General features: G+C 43.1%; 1 protein-coding gene across 2 annotated transcripts in view; it reads right to left on the bottom strand.

The window, feature by feature from the left end:
• ABCC8 (ATP binding cassette subfamily C member 8) overlaps positions 1 to 26,159 on the bottom strand; it is a 1,425,084-nt gene that overhangs the window by 874,509 nt on the left and 524,416 nt on the right. For both annotated transcript variants that reach the window (XM_085648067.1, XM_085648068.1), the window contains one exon: positions 6,271 to 6,426. In XM_085648067.1, the coding sequence (XP_085504193.1) occupies positions 6,271 to 6,426 (156 nt within the window). The remainder of the gene's footprint in view (positions 1 to 6,270; positions 6,427 to 26,159) is intronic.

The raw sequence follows: 26,159 nt of genomic DNA, 5'->3' as shown, positions 1-26,159 counted from the left end.
AAGAGGCTGTACCACACACAACAGGCCCTGAGGTCTTGACCAGTTACTTGGGTGGTAAGATTGCTTACTTGGAGGAAAAATTAGGAAACTGTAATTCTGCCATTATGGGCAGGCTGAAATCTTTGGAGGCTTGTCTGCTCAACTCCAAACACAGCGGCTGCCCTCCCAGGCTCCTGGTTAAGGATGTGAGCACAGATACTGGAATGGATGGAGGCCATGCAATAGAACAGAGGGATACTCCAGCTACCCCTGTGTTCACTCTGCAAATACAGGCAACTCGAAGAGTGCCTTCGCCCAATTCCAGAGAACTACAGAACGCAGGACAGTCGTAAGGTGGCCTTAGATGATACACAGTGGCGTAACAAAGGTTCCCGCAGCCCCAGCGGTGCAGGAAGGCCCCTGAGCTGCAGGGCCCCCCTCAACGTAGTACTCAGGCCTGAGAGCTCCAGATTAAATCCATAGCAGGGACCGTCCATGTACTCAACTTTCATTACGCCAGTGATGACACAATGGTGCGATCTTATGGCCAAAGAGATGTCCAGCTAACACTACCATCTTTGCTGGGTAAGCAGACTCTACAGCTACTTCCTCAGGCCACCTCTTTTATGCAGGTCCTCAAAGATACGCCCCTGCTGAAGCCAGGCACTTGAATAAAATATGATTAATTGCTAAATAAGGTAGTGCACAGCTTAAGCATGACGGTGGATGGCCTTGGTCAACTACACAACAAGATCAATCATGTGCAGTGGGCCCCATGGGTGGGCAACCTACAGAAACCAGACAGCAGCCACTGTATTGTTGTCAATTTTAAAATCAGTGTTAATGTCAATTATATTTTGGGAAGACTCAACTTCTCAATGCACAGTTATTCAGCCATTGAATTCCCCTCACTGGGTTATTTATACAGACCAGCCAACATTCCCAGTCACCCATGTCCAAGTGCCACAAACCCTGTTACTACTAGGAATAGATTTCTGCCCCTAACAGGATTAGACCAACTGGATTGACTCATAAGTGAATCATCTGTCCCAGGGTCTTCCATGGGCATTGATGCAGATGGGGCTGTGTCTGCTCCCTAGACATCAGGAATTGACCCTCCCCCAACAATGGAGTGAAACCTAGCTACCCTGTACTCTAGCAATATTGGAGGTGGAGGCACAAGATTTGCATCATTGAATGTGGCATGGCGGGGTGTAAAAAAACTGGAGAACTTGGGCTGGTTAAATTTCATCTAACCCTACGCAGTTTTCTGCCTCCAAGAAACTTGAATGTTGAAGCCAGCTTTATTGACAGGTTTGAAGTTGTTAATTTCCAGACGTTTCATTTTGGAGGGCAGCATTCATTTTTTTGTCTATGAAAACGTTCAATATTATTATTTTTTATATTTTTTAAACCTTTTTCGATTATACTTCATTACAAATACGAATAACCATGGCAAATAGCCGGGACAGATTAAAACAACAAACAGCTGATAGACAGGAATGGTAATCTTAGGCTGTGAGATTGACATATGCCTCTATGGTTAAAAAGTGTAATATTTTGCCAAAAACAGATATACATAAGCAGGTGTAGAAACCTATAAATAATACTATATAGAATAGTTATTCGTCCACACATCTCAGAGCTTTCACTGTGGCTTGTGCGCCTTGTGGGGGGAACAAAAGGCATGAATATAGAACCTGCAATCAGAAAAATAAGTTAATTCCACTACCCTTGCCTGCTGCTATCAATTGAGGATTTCATGGAAAATGTCTCTGTTTTTTACCCAGGAAACAGATTCTTGGCAGCTAAGCAATAATTAGCTCCCATCTTTAATATGGAAATGCTATATATTTGGAACTCCTGCTTTCCTGATTGATCAAACTGCAAGTGGGTAAAAACACTATGGCTCGCTATCATGCAGGATGCCCCAAAATGGCCCCATCCCAGACGGATCTTGTATAAATTGCATTGGCTCCCCATCAGACAGAGACTTAGGGCCTGATTCACAGAACTAACTTAAGACAAAATCCTAAACTTACTCATTTTGGTATTCACAGAAGACACTTACTAATTTTGGTATTCACAGAAGGCACTCACTTCATTGAGGAGTAAGTGCCTTCTGTGAATATCAAAATGAGTAACTTACGCATTTTGAGTAACTTACTCATTTTGAGTAAGTGCATTCTGTGAATACCAAAATGGTAGTAAGTTTTAGGATTTTGTCTTAAGTTAGTTCTGTGAATCGGGCCCAGTATTTTAAGGTGGTTTGCCTAGTGCACAAGGCAGTGTATAGTAAGACACCTTGTTTTCTTAATAAGACTTCAATTGAAGTATAGTCCTAAGAGGTCTATTTTTTAAAGCAATTTATAGCATCAAATTTACAATTGTATGTATTAAATTGCTGTATTTATGAATTAGTCAGCACTGGTAATGTCATTGGAACATTCGTACAAATGCTACATCTTGTTTTACCAAGCACTTCTAGGCACCCACTGCACCAATGGTAGCTATGCTCCTGGTTCAAAGTGTTTGCTCTGAGCACACTGTTCAGCATTACATAATACATCTTCAACCATTCATTAGGGCTAGCCTAATCTTCAGCATATCATTTTATTGGGGAAGGAACATTTAGCTACAGTTTGCAATATTTGGTATTGTAATAACATTCAGAATTGCCTTGGATTCAGGGCTGTAACTACCAATAGTGCAGCAGGTGCATTCACACTACAGCAAAAGGAACTAAGGAGCCTACTACAAACTCCCATAAAAGCAGCAAAGTCCACTAAAGTTGAAGTGGAATTTAATCTTCTATAACACAGTACCTTTCAACAGGAAGCAGTTCTGTCACTGTGGCAGAGTTCTGTTGTGTTTAGAACTCTCCCTCCAGCTGGCATATGTCAGAATCAAAGATACACAACATCTTAAAGGGAAAGGGGCAAGGGATAAGAATATAAAGATACAACACATTTCTCCTCCTAAAATAAAACAAAGAAAATAACGAGTCCACACACACACACAAAAAACTTCCATAGGACAAGTGCACACAGAAAATAGATTCCCATAGAGCAGGATAACAATAAAAAGGTTAATCAAATAAAGTGGAATGGCACCCTCACTCTTTGCCACTATCCTGACATTCCACACTCTACCATCCTGTGTGACAACACTATTGAGATTGACCTTAATCACTTTGATAGGTTTGCCAAACTTGCACTTTCCTTAAACCAAAATTCCAGGTTTGCTATCCTGACCCAATCCCCTACAACAAAATGAGGTTGCTTTTCCTTCATTCTGACATCATAAGCAGTTTAAATTGTCCCTATTTTTCCTCCACTCTATCTCTTTCCTCATTCTTCCACATTCTGTCTCATTTTGTCTTTTTTAAACCACCACGGGCACAGCTTAGATGTAGGTTCCCTCCCTTTCAAAAGCTTGAAAGTGCTGACTTCAGTGGTGGTGTGAGGAGTTATGCAGTACAGCAACAATTTATTTCTTCATTTATTCTTCTTTTCCACCCCAAAACCACGTGCCCATAGAATGTCCAATTTTAAAACTCTGTTTTACCTCTCTAATTGACCATAACCTTGTGGTTCATACAAAGCAGTAGTGACATTGCCAAATGTTAAAATATGTAAGGAAGTCTTCCCACTCCTGAGATTTCATTTGCACTCCATTGTTTGTAATAAGTACCTCAGGATATCCTTCTTGAGCAAAGAGTTCTTTAAAAAATTCAATAACATTAGTTGTGGTAACTTGTGGCAAATATTTCACTTCAGGCCACTTCGAGTGATAATCAATCATTACCACGGCAAACCTACAATTGCGAGGCAAAAAATTGAACGGACCTGAGATATCAAACCCAACCTTTTGCCATGGACATTCAGGCCACTCCACAGGAACTAAAGGAGCAGGGTTAACTTTCAACATCTTTTCACTATTAGCACAATCAGAACATTTCCTGACTACTCTTTCCACAAATCTATCCAGACCTGGCCACCAAAACACAGTTCTTACTAGTCTCTTCATGGAGGACATACGCAGATAAAATGCAATGTCTAAGAGATACCGGAGGTAGGCACTTTCCTTGTCTAAAATCAATTCCCCTTCCCTTTCCAATTCGCCTGAAACCTTCCAATAAGACACAAACCTGCAGATACTTCTCCCTTGGATGCCCAGCCTTTCCTAACATTCTCTGTAACCTTAGCCAGAAAGTGATCATCTTCTATAGCATATCTCCACATCGCCACAGTAAGTCTACATTTTGTCAGTTATTTCCAACTCAACGGCCTGTTGCCATTCTTGCCTTTGTGATACCAGCTCTGCGCAACACCTTTGTCACAGGATGCAGCAGGCATCACTTTGCAAATATGTCGAAGCGGGCATGCAGGAGGTTCTGCCAAATCACAGCCCAGCCGCTCACATATGGTATGCTGCGCATGGAAGTAATAAAACATTTCCAGTGCTGTGTGGTGGACCCTGGTGGCCGCACCTGGTCCCAGCAGCATAACACCCCATTTGAAAAAAGATCCTCCATTCACTGCAAGTTCAAGCATTGCAACAGGTTCACCACACCCCTCTCACCCCCCATAGGAAACCAAAAACACAAGGCTATCGGCAACAGAGGCGTATAAAGGAGGGAGTGACCCTGCAGTTCCGATAACCGCTTTCAGGAGTACACTGTAGTGTTGATCAGATATACAAAATCACATGTCTTACTTTTTAAAGACAATGCACCCTGTCCTATCAGCATTTAGGGTCTATCTACCTTAGGGATGACTTATTTTTATTTAAATGGAAGGTTACAGACTGTTAAAGAGTATTTTGAGAGGTCAAATTTGCAGTTTAAAGCTACCACAGGCAGGTTACTTGTGTGCAGCTACCAGGCTGCACACGACTGTAGTCTCTCATGTGCAGCCTGCACACTTGTTCACAGGCATGTGCACATATGTTCACATGTAACCAGGCTAGTGACCCTTACCCTAGCTGCATCACAGCAGCCTCATCTTAGAAGGTAGATACTGGCGGGAGTGAGACTCAGGCACTGAGACTCATCCACCATAAATGTGTATTCCGAAAACAACACATATTTCAAATGGTCTCTGCATATCACCACAGTAGTGCAGGCTGGCAATGACCTTTTAAATAATGCAGTCATGCTTAGGAAGAAAAAAAATTTCGGCTCGCAAACAGCCCGATGTGCAGAATCAAGCCGTTTGCAACCTGAAAAATGCATGTTGGTTTATATCATTACCAAATTGCCATTCAGGAACATGTCACCGAATCACAATTTGGGATTGGGGATACATACCACTTCGGTATTGGGAAGGGACATGTTTAGGGCGTCCCTTCCTAATAACGCATCGCAGCAGTATGTGAGAATGTTTAGCGACCATAATGCGGTCGCTACACATTCGCATCTTACCAGCTACTTCAAGTAGATGATAACCCATTCGCAAATGGAAACGGGTTCCCAAGGGACCCCTTCCCATTTGTGAATGTGGGCGCCAACATTTATTAAGCGCACGCAGTGGCCTCACGGGCCACTGCCTAATCTTAAAAAATAAAAAGAAAACTTTTCATTTTTCTTTTTTAAACACAACCTGAAAATGGGCTTCATTTTTTAAACAAAACATTATCGCTTTATTTACAAGCAATCACAGACATGGTGGTCTGCTGACCCCATCAGGCCACCATCCCTGTTATTTTATTTATTATTCCTAATGGGTCGTAGATTGCGACCCACCTCATGAATATTCATGAGGTAGGTCGATTAATGTGTTTCATACATTAGGAATAGAGATTACCTAATTGCGATTCACAGAGACTTGCAATTAGGTAATCGCTTTTCCCAATATTGATACATCTGGACCAAAGTTCTAGGAAGCTGCATAAGTACCAGGTTACTTCACACTCGCATCACATGTTTGCCTTGACTGAGGAAGGGGGGGAGTATCCTACCCTCATTGCAGCAAGACCAATGATGGTTTACATCAGAGATCAGCCCTAACACTTGAACTTGAAATGAACCTCATAAGAGTGAACTGCCATAGCAAAAGGATTGCAAAAAGGAAGGATTTATTTTATTTGACCCAATCAACGTGTCTTCAGTTAGGTTATTGAGGCACAAACATCCTGATACGTTCGAGAAGAGTAAAATTCTTGGTTATTACGTAAAATCGAATCATTGGTTCATTGACTGAAACGTACGGACATACCACTAGTGTGAGCACCGGGGACAGGCATTTCAGTTAATCAGTTAGAAATTGGAAAAAATGCAGATATCCTTACCTGTACAGGCATTGCCCAAAGATTGGGGCAGAGGAAGAAGAACCACATCAACTGATTTGTATCTATGGCAACCAAGTTACAGATCTGACCAGCAGTCATTTCTCCCATTGACATGTTGGAGGTTGATAGTAGCATTATCTTATTGTAGATTTTTGTCTGAAAAATAACCATAATTCATGAAATGCTCCGTTTCCAGAAAGACAAATCACACCAGTCTTGGCTGATAATAAAATTAATCCTTGTATATAGGGGTATGGTCTGGAGATACATGAGAACAGATTCCATTGAAACATTGATGGGCATTACGTCAAATCATTTGCAGTAAATTTGCAAATACAAAGTTTTGGGGGCGAGGGATGGGAGGACTTTTTACCTGTCATTCTACAGGATGGCAGGTACAATCCTTGAAGCATTGACCCACTTTCCCCCTTATATTTTTTTATCTTTTTTTGGGTGGGACGCGTTTTGTCACTCAAACCTCCCACTACAAACATATTGCATCTCTTCAGCAATTAAAAAACATTTTTATTTTTTTTACTGATGAGCTATGACAATTTTTGTATCGGAATTCATTTAGCAAAAGACAGATATTTTTTTAAAACATATTGTTTACTTTTAATATGCTTCTTACCAAAAACACTCTGTTGACAGTTATTTGGTGTCCCTGGCCAGCTACTCAAATGTTATGCTATAAACACTGCTATCTCAGGAGATCACCTCCAGGATAAAGTTTCCTACTGTTCTGGGAACCATTTTTAAGTGCCCCTTCTCATGCTGTCTATATGTGATACCAAGATAGTTGCGTCGCAATTAATACTTTGGACGGAAATATAGATTGCTTTAGTTGGTGAACTTGAAGATCCTTAAAAAAAGCATACTATAAAGGATATTGTAGAGACAAAGTACAGCTAAGAGGGTGGCTAAAAACAATAGTACCTTTGCGAAAAAAATGTGTGAGTGCTGGTTACTTTCAGTATGAGCAAAGCTTAGTTTGTCCAGAAAATAGGTGTCGATCTTCTAATGTTTCTTAAGAGGCTGATTGGAGGGTAGGGTGTTGGCCAAGGAGGTAGGCTTTCTTTCTTAACTTGTTGGTCCTTGCAGCAGCAGCAGGGGCACTACTGACCTAACCCCAGGTGATGTCCACTGGCAACCGCAGGCACATATTAACAAATTTAGGGCCTCCTTTAGAATCTGGTGAACTAGTTTCGCCATACAAATGTGACAGATATCCCATCTGCCTCATTAAAAGTGCATTCTAATGAATGGCACATACAGCATGTATGTTATGCTTGTGATGAAGTAGCCTAGCCACCAGAATCTAAATATGGCCCTAAGTGCTCACTTGATCACAGGTGAACAGGCGGTAGAGGTTGCATAGAATCAGGGCTGCATAAAGGAATGATGACAGTTGCTCTGGCACATTTGTGTCTGGGGTAATGAGAGACACTGCACAATGGGGCACACTGGCTCTATAGAATTGTTTTCTGTGGTGCTAATTGATGATGAACACATTATTAAAGATACAATATCCATAGAAACCAATTGAATATCTAAGTCAAATTAAGCAAAGTTTGTACTTACTTATTTTCAGCATTGTTCCACGAAACAGTACTCATTTAATTTTACATATAATCTTATGAGAATTATGAGAATGAGACGATTGCAATAAATAATGGCATCTGAATTCAAACTTTGAAGACAGTATTGCTGGAACCGGCATGGGCGGGTAATAGGAGCAGAATAGTGTTGTGGAAACTGCAGTTGGCTACATTGGAGGGAGGCCTCATCACCCCAGATTTCGAAAACTATATCATAGGTGCCAAATTGCAGTGGCTAGTTAGATGATTTTTAATCCTGATGCTAAAAAGTCTAAATATGTGGGAGGAGCGGCTCAGGTTGTGCTTCTTGTTTAATCAAGTGCTGAGTGTGGGGGGGAGGGGTTGTAGAACGTGAATAGCTCAGTCTTCTGAAAATCGTCAGGCGCTGCTGGAGGAAATGTCTCCTCCGAACAAAGACAAAAGTAGCATATGCCCACAAAGACAAAAGTAGCATATGCCCACAAACTCACTTTGTGGCTTTACCAAGGATTTTAAAAATGTGGCCATTGACAAATGTGGAGATTTGGTGTAGAGATGGTATGGCCAATCTTGGAGATCAGTTTGACAGCACAAGTTTCAAACACCTGATGAGGTGGGTCGAGGTTGCTGACTTCCAGTAGGTCAGTTTTTGTTTTGACCTTTGGTGCCACTGTTTGAGTCATTAAAAGAATCTGTAAAAGTGGCAATGCCAAGCCAGAAACACTGAAACTACCATATATGATGCTGACACATGGAAATGGTCGGAAAGCCATTACTATGTTGTATGACACCATTGCTGATCAAACCACAATTAGCCTAGGAGCATTAAGTGAGAGATGGGAGGCTGACATGAAAAGACACTTCACTGATAAAGAACTGACACTGTTCTTTGCATATCCACCAAAAACCACCAGAAAAGCGAGGTTTAAGTTCACGCAATATAATAGTCTTCAGGCTCAAATAAAACGCTGCACAGATTGCATAAGATATACCCAGAAACGACAGGACGGACACATGTCAAAGATGTGCTGGTTCAGCTGCCGATGTGATTCAGATGCTCTGGAGCCCAGCTCTGAATAGATTGGATTTACAGATTTTATATTAGAACTCACAGGGAAAACAAGTCTATTAACATCTGAAAATGTTATTATGAGACTTCTCCATAGACTAATAAGGCAAAGCGGGAGGCAAGATTTATAGATTTAATTCTGCTTCTGGCGAACGACATGCTGTTGTATCTAGGAAATCATCACTCACACCGCAGTTGGACTTAAGGATAAAGGTGCTAACCAAAGAGACAGATGCAGAAAACAATGTAATGCAAAATGAGGCACAGAGACAAGTGGATACAACGGCGTCGGAGGAATATGTGATTGTACTAAAGAGGAAAAATGGCGAAAGGCTGCAGCAGGTTGCCATATTTTGCAGTTGAACGAGTGGTTGTGTGGCGGGTTGCCTCTGTTCCGTGGACTTTAACAAGTACAGACTACGGTATCTAGATAGAAATAGGACAGATACAAAGTGCTGCAGAATACTCCGAAAGAGGCAGCCCTAATTTATTGACTTAAAAAAGATATAGAATGTACAATTATTTGAATAAAAGCCAATACATTAAAAAATGGATTCTGTAACTCTTATAATCTGTCTGTAAACAAATTTAAACCTTCTCCTTCGAATAGAGTCGGACCAATAAAAAGTGGATGAGTCGAATCCTGCACAGACTGTAGACACATTTAATCATAAAGATACCTGCCCTTGGAAATCTAGTAATTATCCTGATTGGGTAAACGTTTAATTTTCATATTAAAATAAAAACGAAGAACTTCAGGTTCTAGCTTAGTGCGCAAAGTAAGTTGTACCCGCCTAGATTCAGCTATACCACAGGAAACATCACTGTGAATTGTAAACAATGCAAAAGATCAGATTCAAAAAATGTTTTTAAAATGCACACGGGATTGATCGAACGGTCATCAGTGAGAGGAAAATCCAATTTCCCCAAAGGCTGCTTAAACAAATTAATACAACTATATTCCTCAGCCCCATTACTAGTAAACACTGTCTGTCCAATATATTTCATTGTCCCAGGAGGATTTATTTTGAGCATGACAGAACCAAATTGTTTGAATATATTCTTTAAAGTGCATACCTCTTAAAAATACACAACTATTAGCTAGTACGTCACACTAGCCCAGCTGAATGGCGCCCAACAAAAGTATTTCAGCCACAAAACACACTTGTTCCATTAGTTTGATGCCACTGTGTTAATCTGGGTCTCTGAATAAAGTGCACAGTGCGAAGAAGGTAAAGGGACAATAAAGGTAAAACAGCAGGATCGACTTTAATTGGCACGGCCAAGAGGACAGCGCCCAGATTAGTATGAAGGGCCTCATTATGATGCCGGTCGGACCAACCGTCCTGTGATCCGATTCCAACCGCAAAGGCCGGGACAGTTCCCCTGCCGTATTATCATGCAACCGTGGTGGTCTCATCTTTGGCAGTGCACATACCCCCGAATATGTTGCTGCAAGGTCGGACAAACTCACAGGAAACATGTGATGTGTACACACATACATGAAATATGTGGGGATATGCCTTGTACTGCATGTACCACATTGCTGGTATGTGGTGATCTGTGCACAGTCCAGTCAATGGGAATACATGCCACTTATGGACTTACCTGCATTCCGGCACTAACAGGGTTGCAGTCTTCGGGGTTCAGCTGCTGCAGTGTAGTGGGGACCCGGAGAAAGGGATCTACCCCAGAGACTGTCAGGGAGAAGGTGATTTGGGTGAGTATGCACCCCAAATTCTTTGTTTTCGATGAGTTGAGGCAGCTGGTTGGACAGCCACAGTTGGGTCTTAGGAAATGAACATTGTAATCCAGACGGTGGTCAGAACTCCCGGTAAAGCTCTATGGCTTCTGCTTTTTTCTGACCCCCATCTCAGCAGTCGGAGAAAGGCTGTCGGAGTCAGCGGTCTGTCAGTGGTTGGAATATACGATGCATGCATCGTAATCTGGCGGTCTGACTGACCGATTCCGAGTCCGCAGTGGTACGACCGCCTCCGACAGGACCATGGAAGCAGGTCCAACCCTGCATCATAATGTGGCCCCAAGTCAAGTCGAAACCATTCATGTTATAACCAAAAGAAGGCCAGGGGCTAGGATAGATCGGATCAAATAACAATGTCATGCTCTATTAAAGAAGTGTATTTAGCCTGCTCTTCAATTTCTCTAACACATCAATATTTCGAAGCTTCAGAGGGACAGCACTCAACTTGGAGTAGATTAGTTCACTTTACCTAGAGAACCTTGAATAAGACTTTACCTAAGAGTCCACAGGAATTATTGGGGACCTATGGGTTAATTTGTTGTCTTCTAGTGTGACAGCCCTTTTTGGCAAATGACCCTATGGATCAGCATGGGAGTGGGAAGCTCTTCTCTCTCAACCGCTGAGAGACATTAAAGTCTCTCCAGATAAGAGTTGCACTACTTAAGGCCTGCCAATGCCTGGTTGTTGGGACGGAAAAGTCCTCTGCATGGGTAAAGACATGTACCCCTTCCCTGAGTGGCAATCTGTACTGTTGTCTGGATCCCTAATGCTGAGTTTTTCTTTTAGCTAAACATGGATCATTCGTGTGCACCATGACATACTCATGTCTTATGGATTGTGGCCTTGTTGGACTGGGAGGGGCCCACAAAGCGCTACCCTCATTGTGGTGGAAGGCTACTGCCTTCACCAAGGGTTAAACAGCACAAGCACGGTGGTGGCAGCATAACATGTAGTGATTAGTAATAATGAACAGGTCCTTATTACCTTGTATCACTGGAGTTAGGCCTACAGGCTCACTCACCTTTTTTAAACATTCCGCTGCTGCTGAGTGCTTAACTCACCCTTGGCCTACATCAAGGGGACGTGGAGTGCTGCACAGTCAGGAGTAATGACTCTGAGCTGGATGTATATGTGCCTTGCAAGGGTACAGTACAAGGATAGAGCAGTTCTGTGTAGTACATTTGGGATTAGTGCATGTACTGAATGGATGTATGCCTGCGAGGAATATATGGCATGAAAGATGTTGTGCTGTGCGTACACAATGGAAGCATGTACAGGGTGTATGTGTGCTTGCTTGAAGTACAGTACAGGAAGGGTGAAGTCTTGTGCAGCATGCATATGCTGAGTGTGTGTGCTGGCAGAGTGTGTGCTTGTAAATAGGACATTCTAGTACAATACCGAAAGGCTACAGTACTGAACAGTGCACGCAGACTTAATGTGTGTGCTGAATGTATGGGAGGCTGTGGTGGCACAATACATGGAGGTAACAGCACTGGACAGTGAGTGTGTTGGGAAAATACACTGAGTGCAAGTGTGCTTACAATGATACATTACATGGAGGACCCTCGGTTCTATTTTGGGAAGCCCAAACTTGGCTGGTGAAAACTTGATGAGGAGAGAAACCCCCCAGATAGATTTGTGTATCGCTGGATTCCTCTGAGCTGGTTGGGACACACTGGAGGAAGGGACTCTTCCTCTATACTTTAAAAGGTTTCTCTTTGATTCACTGATAGGTCACATGGAAGGGGCCTGGACATATCTTGGAAAGGGAGATGTGGCTGATAAGTGAATCATAAAGAGTAGGACTATGAGATTTTTTTGATGCACATATAACTCTGGCTGACATTCAGGTGTGAACTCTGGTCACTCCGATGAATTGCGTTGTGGGTAAATCAGCTTCAGAGTCTTTCCTGCCGTGACAGACATTTCAGGAGGAAAGAAGAAAAGGAGAAATGTAGATTTCAAAAGAAGTAAGTTAAAATTAAGTCCCAAAGATTTCTTGGACCAGATGTTGGTCAAGTCGCATCAGAAGGGGAGACTGAGACCTAAAAAAAAGTCATCTGCAAGCAGGCAGGCCAGCTGTGTGGGGAGGAGAAGCAATGCAAGACTACTACCCCTGACCAGGACTGGGGGTCAAGGCCTGCAAGTCTCCTTGCTAGGTGGGGGGACATCACTCAGGGAAAACCAAAATCACTTGCCCTGAAGCACCAGTGTCTGCCTGCTTGCCAATACGAGTATGCCCTGTGAGGAAGAGGAGAGGGTTGGAGGGTGCGAGGTCCAGTAGCGAGCTCTACTGTGAGGACTCCCTGTGCGAAGTGTGAGGATTCGGCTGTGCACTGATCAGGCCATAGCCCAGGTGCAGGATTGTTTTTGTCAACGCCTGTATGCCAGAAGAGGGCTGCTGTAGAATGAAGCATGCAACGAGCCCTGTGTGAGGAGTGCCAAACCTGTTCCACCTCGTACCAGTGACCATGAATGCCAGAGGGGGCCACCATTGAAATAATTGAGTGACAAGTATGCCAGGACTCATGAATGCCTTAGTGGCGACCCCTGGGGGACTGCAACGGAGGAGTCTGTGTTGTGTCCTGAGGTACACCAGCAACCCCGTATGCTAGGAGCTGCTGCCATTGCTAACTTGCCATGGAATTTGGGCTGTTGCCCGGGACTGGAGTGAGTCTTTTGCCAGTAGGTTGAGTCTGCCAACGAGACCTGCCCTGCCTGGCCCCCGAGAACCAAGAGGATGCCAAATAAGATGTCTTACCCTGGCTGGACTCCAGTAGGGAGCAGATGTATCGAATTCCACCCCACTAGAGAGAAATTGACTTATTGGGTCTTCATGAGCTCAAAGCTGTTCAGATCGCTGGGGAAAACACCATGCCATTAAGGAAAGTGAGCCTGCACCTGCATAGTGCTGCTACATGTGCCACGAACAGCCCCACTTCTCCAATCAGGATTAAAACTTGCGAGCACTCACTGTCCTGCAAAATTCTTCCATGCTGCAGGAGCGAGTAAGACCTGAACTGAGCCTGTGGGCCACAGGGAATTTGCTGCTAAAGGTGCTGCAGAACCAAGAAACTTGTGACTAATTCCTAAGAGTCAAAGGGGAACGATTGAGTATGGTCTATTACTTACCTTTATCTAAACTTTCCTCCCAGAGACAGCCTTTGATTGCTTGTCCACAGCTTCCACTGGGAGTCAAGGGCAGAAGGGGTACTTGGCCCAGTTGCTCAGGATCCGTAGCAGATCGGACCCTGGGGCATCAGGAGTAAAAGGCCTCAGCAACTACAGTTGGGCCTAGGAGCCCCTGTGTGCCCCGCGGCTCTCTGAACGGGGTTCTGACACTGGTTGGCAACATTTTGGACTCTTTGTAGGCAGGACAGGATCTTTTTGGCAGTTCAAGAAGCAAAGCACTGCAGTAATCATCCTATATCACTACAGTGACCCTCACAATAGTGGCTCTGAAGTCTTCTGATAGAAAAAGGCAAAGTGTAGACAACAAACTGATATGGTAGCTGCTGAATGTGGGGAGCTAGATTTCTTGGACTTAAATGTTGGAGATGTCATCAAAGATCACCCACTGAGTTTTAACCATATCAAAGAGTTCCCTGCTTCTGATGGTAATCTCTAAAAATTTTTATGATTGTTCTAGTTGCAGCCAACATCAACTCAGTGTTGGTGACATTAATCAAAAGCCAGCTTTCATGCACCCAAACTTGAGTCATCGCTACTAAGATGGAAAGGGCTTTTGAACCCAATAGAAACTCTCCAGTCATTGAAGGTAGCTCCCAGGTGTAGTTGCCATAGATATGAAAAACATTCGCCCTGTTCTTCCAATAATTCATTTAATGGCTTCAAATTGATGTTAAAAGGCAGTTCACCACTCGTGCAGATTTACTGTAACTGACCACCTGATATGTTCTGCTAGAATCTAAACTAATTCAGAGAGAGAAGGGACATAATGGCTAATTTCTGCAGTTGGTAAAATAAGATGGCATATTAACATCCACCAAAGCAGCTTCAATACTAAGAGGTGGCTTGAAAACAGACTGCAGGTCGAACATAGGACACTGGTATTCTCTAGGTATTGGTCAAGCTGTTTCACTGTTTCCTCTTTTCCAGATTTGTATATGGAAAAGGGTTCATACTGTAGGTCTAATACTAGACAGATCAGCAGGATTCAGGGAGGAGGTTTCAAGAGGGGGAGTGATTCAGCCATGTTTCAAGCAAGGTGCAGCAATTCCTACTAAGATGAGGCATTAATAATCTCTGTAATCAAGGAGGATAATATGCATTTAAGAGCGTTTAGTAAGGACTTTGGAAAGAATGCCCAGGTGGTGTGTTCCTTACTTACTAGAGCAAAAAAAAAAGATGACGAATGTAATGCTGACCATTGTCAAACACTCACCCCTTGTCACAGATCTGGGCTAAATTAATCGTTTGTTTGCTCACTATTCCACCCTAGTTTGGAGTCAGCCACATTCAAATAAATCTTGACCCTGCTCCCTATGGGAACACTCCAGCCCAAACTGCCAGGCCAGGTGCTCCCTGGAACGGAAAACAAGCATCCCGCGACCGGTTTCGGGGTATCATCCCTCATCAGCCAGGGTAGATTGAATCCAGTGACATAGTGTGCAAGGGAACCACATTCTTACTACAACCTGAATCTCAGGAGGAGTCATTTTGCCAAAGAAAAACTGTATATAATGACTTTTTTCCCATATATTTAATTAATTTTAGGACGATACAAATAGAAATAGGCACTCCGAAAGATACATCAAAAAAGCCATTGTTGTAGCAGTACAGTTGGAGCAGATGTCACTTATACAGTGTCAAAAGGCATTAGATCCATGGCAAAGCATCATTGTAAACATGGGATAGCAAATGAAGAAGAAAACAGAAAACCAACAGACAACATAAGGCCTACTTCAGATCGTCTCTCACAGATTCTTTGGTGTATGGATGACTATGTGCCTGCTCTCATGGGATGGACACTGTCTTGCCCACTGGACAGGAATGTAATGAGATGTGCAAGATGGTAGTGACTACGAGTCAGAGTTGGGGTCACTTGGAGAAGCGTCTAACAAGTCATTCCAATCAGCAACTATAGGATGTCAACAAAGGAGTGACTTAACAACATTCCTGCTCTGATGACAGGTTACAGTTTTCCAAATTAAAGAACTAAAAAACTGCTGTTTTGTGACTACAAAATTGCATCTGTAGATCTTCCCTTGTTTTTTCACATGCTGATATATGACATTTTTGGCCATGCTGATATATGACATTTTCTGATGGTCTGTGTGTATGATTCAACTAGATTCAGCTCCTTAATATAACACTTCTGAGGAGGGTTGTTGGGCTTTTTCAAGAACCATAATATTTTTAAGCCAACTCAGTAATCAATGCTTACAGTCGATGGAGCATTTTAGGTCTCCCACAGGAGACTTTCATGGGCAAGGTGCGCTGCTGTGTTTTTGTCTCACCTCTACACATCTATAACTCTCAACCACATCCAAAATCACAGGAGAATAATGCATAATTTGTCCATGTAAAAAATTCTAGTGTACGATGTGAGAAGCACCTAACAGCTGCCCACAGGGCCGCCTCTTTTAGGGTCCTCGGTTAATCCACCATGTGCTCTGGGGAGTCATCTTAAAGGTCAAACACAGAATTCATGAATGCATGCACCCTCAAATCAAACTCGCACTGGCCTTTCCTGTATCTTCAAGGCTCTATTTCTGCTTTCCCTGTCTGTGAGGAGACCTGAGAAGAGAGGTGGGGATTTTTTGTTTCATATTGATGAGGCATTTACGCAATCTAAAAGTGCCGCATCATTCCTCCATATCTACATCACACTAAGTGAACCATCCAGCTCCAAGTCCTACTCCTGTCAGCACACTGGGTCAAATTTCAAATGGCAGCTGCTTTCAAAATCAGAACATATAACTCTCCCGGGCCTGCCACCTCCCTCCAAAAATTATCAAATGGGCCTGTTGCTAGGTAGTAGACAAAGAAGCATGGGAATGTTCCATTGTCATCGCCAGGAACTTTCTTCCTTTTAATTATTGTACAGTTACTTGTGATTTTTTTGTAAATTGTAAACCCATCCCATTCCTCCAGCAGAAGATTCGTAATCCTCCTGTGATTGGGCCTTATGCAAACCGGGCTCTTTGACCTTTCAGCTTCTGTAGCACAGTAATTACTGATCTCAGTCAAGCAGCTCAAAGAATGCTAAGGGTTGGCTGAGGGTAAATCCGATTTTTCATGAACTTCATTAAGAAACTCATGTAATGTAATTCAAATTCATGTAATGTAATTCTGACCTCACATATGGATTTTAGGTCCAGGAAAAAAAGCACAAGCTACTGATTTTGACCTTGGTACCGTGTTCCAGTCTGAAGATTTAATTAAAAAATAAATAAATCATGAAGTACACAAAGTTTAAAAGAATATCACACATTGATACCCTCTACCCAACAGGAATTCGAAAGTTCCCCTCGGTCCAAATTGATTTATTATAATTTCGACTAGTCCGAATCTGCCGCAGCCACAGTTGCCATGCTGAGACAGACAACAGTCTTCATCTCTCAGCCTACATGTGTGCAAATGCATGTGTATAAGTGTACTGTGCATCCTGCTCGGAACCCCTTTTATGCTGTACACAGCAGCTGGCCTTGTTTTAAAAGGTGCACATAACAGGTTTCAGCTCAGATCTGTGAGGATTTGGGTGTATTATATGATATTACTGTGGGTCCTTATCGTGGAACACACTAACAAAAACTGTATTGGATCCAGTCAGGCTCATTTGTTTCACCTTTGTTCAACCCTGGGTAGCTGTGGACTCGAGCAGCATGGCTTGATAAAGGAACATTTTGTAAAGCATTTAACAGCACCAAATAACGAAATAAGAAAGTCACACAGCAAGAAAGAGACACAACAACAATGTATAAATATAAGTTATAGTTTTATACATTTTTAGAGCCCTTGAAGATCCACCAGAATGTTACAGTTTTACAGATTTTTTAAAGATATAAATGCATTTAAATGCAACAGCAAACAAGAATTGATCAGCTAAAAGTTTGTAAACTTTTGAAATGTTCAGCAACTCCAGCCCCTCTTGGGCAACAAGATCCTTCAGGAGTGAGTCTATGGGGCCAGAGAGGGTACTTTGGATAGTTTTTAGGCCACCGGAGCATTTTTTCGACAAGTTCCAAACTTAACAGGACAACTATCATAGACTGTAATAGAGTGGTCCTGATGCGGAGGATACAGGGGAAAAGATGCTCAATGATGATCGGGTTGAGGTGCGGTTGATGGGGTTACCAAATTGCTGGTTTGGGCTTCTTCAGCTCTTGTGTCCCTGGGGATGGTTCCAGAGGATCAGCCAACTGATCATTGGAGTCACTGCTTTGATCTGAAGCAGAGAATCAACTTTTCCTTGGGTCAGGAGCAGCAGGCACAGTCCAAACTTTACTAGCCCAAGGTTCAGCATGTGCGGTCTTTCCCACGGTGCAGCCTCTCTTCATGCAGTTTCAAGGACAGCAGGACAATCGTTCTTCAGTCCTTTCCTCAAATCCAATGTTATCTGGTGAGCAGAGTGCCAGAGGTGCCATATTTATCCGAGGAAAGTGCCCTGAGGGGACCATGCAGTAACTAGCCAATGGTCTACTGGGTCCACTCCCTTCTGGTGATGTATTTCCTGCAGTGTGTGGTATCTGGCTATCCCAGAGTGCACTATTGTAGCCACTCTCAAAATTTCAGGACCTCTGCTTGGTCGTCTGGAGCTTGGTAGCCCACCCTAGAAGTGTGGCTACTTAAGGGCTACACGCCCATGGGGAAACCTGTTTAGAGACTGGTTTTCCCTCTCGGTCTCCCACCTTTCTGCAGGAACAAATGTCATCCTGCTCTGGAGTGTTGTCACAGGTGGCCCTTCAAAGGCAGCTTCCCCATTGAAGCTCGGCTTTTAGGTTAACACCCAAGTGGCCTTCATGGGCAAGGAGGTAACATCTCACTTGGCTGCAACTGCCTTTGTTCCTTAGCCTGGGAGTCGTTCACATGTCTCCCAGGTGGTCAGAAAGTGGTTTGGGTGCTGGAGCCTTTGTAAGGCCACTGGACATGCTGGGCACAGAGTGGCAACTTTCTAAAAGTTGCAGAGCTTTAATTGTGACATTAAACTTGACCTGGGCATCAAGTTGGGTGGGTTCAATGTCACAATAACTTTGATACCTTGCAGTACCCAGTTAGTTAGTCTCATTCAGTAGTCAGCCAGTTTTGCTGTTAAGACACATATACATTATATGTCTTACTTAACCATACATAGCTCCTTGCCTTCGGGCTCTATAGGCTTTCCCCAGGGGAGAATTACATACAGGGTTAAGGGAGAGGTGGCTTTGCGCTTGGTTTTAAATGGTAGAGTTAAACTAGCAGTGTAAACACAGTCCTTCCATTCTACAGTGGCAGGCTGGGAGCCATTTTATCCTTTGTCACACTCAGGGTGGCACAAACAGTGCTGCAGACGTGGGTGGACACTCTGCCTTACATGCCATGGATACCATATTCTATTAACGTATAAGTATGTCAGCACTTGGCAATTTGGTATAGCCAATTCAACATACACTTTGCAGGGGGAAGAATACTGAAACTGAGACCTGGTTAGCCTCAATGATCTCTCAGAGTTGAGCAACCAGCAGCATCAGTCCATAAATGTGGGTGGGAACATGCAAAAAGAGACCCTCTCCAGATGAAAGGTGATGAGCAACTAACCCATATCCTGGTAGTTCTCATTATCTAAGTTGAAGAACCTGGAAAGGCCATCTGCATTGGCATGGTCAACGCCAGGTCTGTGTTCCACTGTAAATGCATTATCCTATAGGGAAATGGACCACCCCAAAAATTTGGGTTTATCTTCTCATCTGTATCAACTAACTTAGGGGCCTGTGATCAGTTTGAACTGTGAAGTGAGTCCCAAATGTGTAGGGTCTCAGCTTCTTCAGGGACCAAACAACAGCATAGGCTTTTCTCTCAATGGCACTCCAATGCTGCTCTCTGGTAAGGAGTCGCCTGCTGATAAATGCACCTGGTTGATCTTGACCCTGGTAATTTAGCTGTGCTAATACTGTCTGCATCTTATGTTCTTAAGCATCTGTCCAGACAACAAACTACTTACTAAAGTCAGGTGCCTCCAGGACAGGTGTTGAGCACATAACTTTAAGGGTCTCCAAGGCCTTTTGGCACTGGTCAGTCTATTTCATCTTTCTTGGCTGTTTCTTGGAGGTTAGCCCAGTCAAGAGTGCTACAATAGTACCATACCCATTTACAAATCTTCTGTAGTACCCCGTCAGGCCAAGAAAGGCTCTGACTTGGGTCTGTGTCTTAGGAGCTTCCCAGGACAGAACTGTCTGGATTTTAGGTTGGAGAAGTTGTGCCTGGCTTCCAGCTACTTGGTGGCCCAGATACACTACAGACCCTTGCCCTATCAGGCCCATACTTGCCTTGATAGTCTTTCCAGCCTGTTGAAGGGCTTGAAGCACTTCCTTGAGGTAGCCGAAGTGATACTCCCAGGCAGAGTTAAAGACAGTAATATCATCCAGATATGCTGCACTAAAACTTTTCAAGCCTGAAAGTACTCTGCTCAGGAACTTCTGGAAGGTGGCAGGTGCATTTTTCAATCTAAAGGGCATCACCTTAAACTGAAAGTGGCCTTTTGGGGTTTAAACAGCAGGTTTCTCTTTGGCTCCTTGGGTGAGGGCTATCTGCCAGTATCCTGAAGTCTGGTCAAAGGTACTCAGATATTCTGAAGCCCCCAACCGGTCTATGAGCTCATCAGCTCTTGGTATCAGGTAGGCATCAGTCTCAGTGATTGTATTTAGGCCTCTGTATTCCAAAAGGAATCTTAAATTTGTTTTTCCCCCCTTGGGGTTTGATTTGGGCACTGGCAACACTGGGATGGCCCAAGGACTGTCATAGGGCTCAATCACCCTCAATTCTAGCATCTCTAGCATTTTTGCAACCTCAGCTTTGATGCTTGCTTTAACCTGGTCTGACAACCTATATCATTTTTTGACAGGTAAGTTGTCGCCTGTGTCCACGTCATGGGAGCACCATGTTGTCAAGCCTGTGGTCAAGGAAAACAGTCCAGCAAATTGACTGAGCAGAGTGCAGCAGTCTTTTTGCTGTCTTTTTGCTGTCACTTGGTCAAAGTGGAAGAGAGGGCTACTCCATCCACTGACGCATCTTTGACATTAGATGTCAGTAGGACTGGGAGAGGTTCGCTCTCCTCTTCTTCTCCACCATCTGTCACCATGAGCATAGTGTTATCTGTTCTGTCATGATGTAACTTGAGCATATTCACATGTATCACTCTATAACGGCTTCTTGGGGTACCTAAATCCACTAAGTATGTGACTTCACCCTTCTTTTCCAAGATAGGGTAAGGACCAGTCAATTTGTCCTGGAGCACTCTGGGAGCCAGAGGTTCCTAAATCCACACTAGTTGTCCTTCCGGGGTATACCTCCATGGATGGCTTCTGATCATACCAGTGCTTCACAAGCTCTTGGCTTGCCTCCAGATTCCTGTATGATTTTTTCATGTAATAAGCCATCCTGGAGTGACAGCCTATGTCGCTTGGCTTTAAATTCAGCTCCACACGTTTTAATTGTAGGTGAAGGATTAGGTGTTCATTTATACACAAGTTAACAGTGTCCAAACATTTAAGGATGCCAATGGTCTCTATTATGGGTATTAAGAAGGCTTTTTCTGGGGTTAGGGTCACAGCTTTCTTATTTCCCTAAATTGTAGCTCCTTATCCTCGTCCTCTCTGTAGGCCTCTTCAACTCTTCTCTCTGCCGGTACCCTCGGAATTAGAACAACCACAGGTAAGTGACCAAAAGTCGTAGCCCTTTTTCTTTCCTTTTGTTGCATTTTACTTCCTTCTCTCTTGTCGCTGAGACTGAAGCTTATCTATCTTTAAGTCTGCCCCTTTTATATGGATAATCTTATCCTGGGTTTTACCACAACCACTTGTCTCTTCACTGGCTTCCTTTTGAACTCCTTCTCTCCCTTTTATTACAGTTTTTTCCTGTATTTATATATCCATATATTCAGTCCCTTTTTTGTCTCTTTCTCTCTAGACTGGATAGGTCTATGGCACTTCTTCATATAAGAAAAGAAAATAATAACCGAAAAGAAAATAAGTGAAATTGAAAGACAAGAGAAGAAATACAACCCTCAAAGTGTTGGAATTCATGCTGTTGAATCATTTATAACTCAATAGAAATGGAGCCTTTTTCTCGCATAAGCTCTGGGAGTAATAATGGTCAAGAGACAGGTTTTATATTTTCACGTTTCTAAATGTCTCCCTCCCCTTGCCAATTAAGCATGTGCGTATGCACCTGGGTGAGGCATGCTCCTCCAGGAATGTGGCGGGGTAGCTCGCGTAGCCAGCGGGTCTTTCAGCAACTCCAGTAGTCTGCCTGGACTGCTGGAATATCGCGTGGCGTTTCTCCCTCTCTGGTCCCTCTCGCACCACACCAGACTCGTTCGGTCCTCTCCTTCGGCTTGGTACCTCTCTGGTCACACTAACAGCATTAGAGACCCCCCTTCTGCAAGCCTCCCAGCGTTTCTCTGTTTGATGTCTTCTCCGTTTCTCAGTGCTTCCTCCTTTCTCCTTTCCTCAAGTTTAGACATCATCTTTCACTGTCGCTTCCCAATTTTGTGTTTCCTGCTGCTTGTCTTCTATATTATTTTCCTCCTCCATTTCCCGCAAAAACAAAAGTTTGTTTTCACTTTCCTCATCAGGTTATAGGCATCGGCAAAGACCCGCGATGAAGTGCAGGTAAGTCCAATATATCCTGTTTGGTCTCTTTGAACGGTTCCTCCCAGCCTTCTCTGAACAAATTTAAAAGGCCTATTACAGGGTTCCAAAAGTTGAGCTTAAAAGTTCTGAAACAAACTCCTTTCCGGGGAACCTCCCTGTATGCAAACAGTAGGAATGGCAGGAGAATATCCCATCTCCTTCTGAGTTTCTCATCTAAACCCATAATCACGCCATTCATGGTCTTGTTAAATCATTCAACAAGGCCATTTCCTTGGGGATGATATGGGGTAGTGACCTTATAAGTCACTTTACACTCATCCCACATTGCTTTCAGATAGGTTGATATAAAGTGTGTGCCCCAATGTGAAATGACCTCCTTAGGAAACCCAACACTGGTAAAAATTCTAAGTAGGGCTTTAGACATTGCAGGGACAGTGACTATTCTAAGGTGAATGTCTTCTGGATACCTGGTGGCATGGCTCACTACCAACAGGATAAACCTATGACCAGAGGCAGTAGATGGATCCAGGGTACCAACAATATCAACCCCTACCCTCTCAAAGGGAGTCCCAACCACTGGCAGTGGTATCAAGGGAGCCTTTGGCTTGTTAGCTGCTTTGCCATTGGCCTGGCACATACCACAGGAGCAACATAACTCCTTTAGCGTTTTTGACATCTGAGGCCAGTACAAATGGCTGACCAACCTGTCCCAGGTTTTGGTCTGCCCCAGAAGTTTAGCTAAGGGGACGTCATTGGCTAGGTTAAGGAGGAGTTTTCTGTACTTTTGGGGGTCCACCACTGTTCTGGTTGCTCCTAGTATGTGGCTTTTTGCCTCATTGTGCAGAATTCCCTCATTCCATTATAATGTAGGGATACCACTGATATCACCTTCCTCCTGTTTGGCAGCCAACTGTCTCAGACCCTCAACAGTTGGACCAGTATTTTGTCCCAAGCTTGAGTCCTCTCTGGATGGACTACCTGCCCCATGAAGTTATGCCAGGTCAGGCAAATCTTTCAAATGATCACCCTCCTGCTCAGAGACCAGGCCTTCCTCCTGAGGGTTAGGCTGCTTCTGGTCCTGTTAACTTGTGGAAGTGGCCTTGCCAGACTTCCTACCACCCCTCTTGGTACTAGGAATATGGGGCTTACTTTCAGGTTTCACTACTCCTGACTCTCCCTTTAGGCCATCTGTGCTCTAGTGCAGACACAAACCCACTCCGGGAGACCCCGCATTTCTGCATGAGTCTTTTTTGCCACTTCTGTCCATGCAGATGTTTCTAAGGCGTTGTCCAGCAGACACTTCACTGGGATGGCATGGGGCGCAGCTACCTTCTTAGGGCCAGTATCCCCTCCCAACTCAAAGTTTACCACAGCTATGGGATTTGACTTTATTACATTGTCAGAGTTGACTATCTGATACACTTCATCAGGGATGATCTGACCTGGGGAAACCAGCTTGGCCATAACCATGGTAATGCTGGCACCTGTATCTCTCAAGGCCACAACTTCAATCGTGTCTGTACTTCATCATACTGGCAGGCCAATGAGCCACAGTTTCAGTTTCCTCCCCACACAGGGAAACTAGTGCGGATTCAATATAGCCCATACAACCCCTAGGGACAACTTCTACCCCCATCCCTACACTGGCAATACCATTGAAATAATCATCAGTGGGTTATTTCTACATGCATATAGGATCACTCTTCTAGTGCTCTGGCTGCCTACAGTCATAGTACACCCACGTCTTTGTTGGGTCACAGTTCTTTCCCTGATACCCCATCCTCTGTGATTGGGATGTGGCTCTTGACTCCCCACCTTGGGCATCTTTTGGGGTCTCTTTGTGCTTCTCTGGGTTTTTTAACTTGTCACCATCTTTCCCCTGGGTTGGGGTTTGTCCCACCTTTTTTTGTTGGCCACCTTAGGAGTGTTTTGACACCCTAGTGTGTACCCACTCATCAGCTATTTTCCCCAGCTCTCTAGGGCTAGATAGCTTAGAGTTTACCAGCTGTTGGTGTAACTTCTATAAGGTACAATTAGTAAGTATGTGTTCTTTTACCACTAAATTGTAAAGCCCCTCATAGATATCGACCTTGTTACTCTTAATCCATCCTTCTAGTGACTTTACAGAGGCATCTTCAAAGTCCACCTATGTCTTTGTTGCCCCCTTCTGTATGTTCCTAAACTTTTGTGTACACTCCTCTGGGTTAAGACCAAAGAGCTCAATGAGTGCCTCCCTTGTGTGGATGTAAGACTCCTCACCCTCCCTAAATTTACATTTTATCACACCGCTTTTTTGATCAGACAAGCTTATGCATTAAACAAACAGTATTACGATGAATCGATACCGCCTTGGATCAATTTTGAACGCTCTCTACTACATGAATTCTCTTTTTACGACACCTGTTTTATGTCCAATTGTACCTTTATAGCTAAGCACCCTATTTTAAAATACTCACAACACCTGTTACATTCACGTTTACTAATGATTCCAATTTTCATCAAGCTTTCCTTGCCTCTTCTATCTGGTACAATGAATTTATTAAGTTTTGACATACATCTTTCTAAATCAAATACTAGAAAGAGAAGAATATTATTTATGTTCATCAACTTGTTTCTCATAACTCTGTTATAAATGTTAACATTCTACAAGAATGTTATAATTGACCTTACTCTTGCATATCCCAATATTCCCAACTTTCAAGGGTACTCGAAGTATTTTTATCAAATAAAATGTTTCCACCCAATGTCATTCCATTTTCCGTGACTCTAACTTGAAAGCCTCCCTTATATATAAACTCCTCTCTACTCCTAACTCTGAAAGACCAAAAACATCAATTGAGTTAGCTTGGGAATTAGATCTCTTGATGACTCTTTTAATTAAAGGATGAGATAAACTATGGCACAAGGTTTTTGCCACCTCTATAGCTGCTAATATCACACAATCGCTATTTTTCCTAAATAACAGAGCACCTCGAACACCTGTATTTATACATAAAATTAACCCTCCCTTCTCTTCTCTTTGCTGTTCATGTCTATCTTCTAATGGCACTCTACTCCATTTATTGCACCACTGTCCTAATGTTTTAAAATTTTGAAAATCCATATGTTTCAAATGTTCTAAGATTTTTCATTTTTGTATTCCATTACCTGTTCAAAATGTATTTCTTGTATCCATGTCTGCTGATCATCATGATACTAAGTTGAAGTTGAAATTACTTGATCTATTCATTGCCCTTGCATTTAAAGTTATTCTCACTTGTTGGAAAGACAACTCTTAAATATGTATACTAACACGGTGGAACTTTACCTGTGATGAACATAGAATTTCCACAATCTCAACTTCTTCAATAGCTCAAAAAATCTAATCTGACCCACTTTGGTTGCCTTTTACTACCTTTCTATCTACACACTCATTCTTACACTAACAACTAATTATCTTTCTTCTTTCCCTTCTCTCTGTTTCCTTTTCCGCCTTCCCTCCCATTTCTTTCCTTCTTTCTGTCTTCTCTCTTTCTTTCTTTCTTATATTTCAAAATTATCTCTTTTCAACATGTTACTTTTATTCCTTATGGTATTTGTAACAAGTGGTACTGTCTTATTTATTCAATAAAAATGATTTAAAACAACAACAACAAAAAGTATCAGTAGCTCATCTCTCCCTACTGTTG

This window comes from Triturus cristatus, chromosome 3_2, assembly GCF_964204655.1.
Source record: "Triturus cristatus chromosome 3_2, aTriCri1.1, whole genome shotgun sequence".
NCBI classification, from domain to species: Eukaryota; Metazoa; Chordata; class Amphibia; order Caudata; family Salamandridae; genus Triturus; species Triturus cristatus.
Note: the sequence above shows the minus strand (reverse complement) of the source record. Positions and strands in the feature narration are given on the sequence as shown.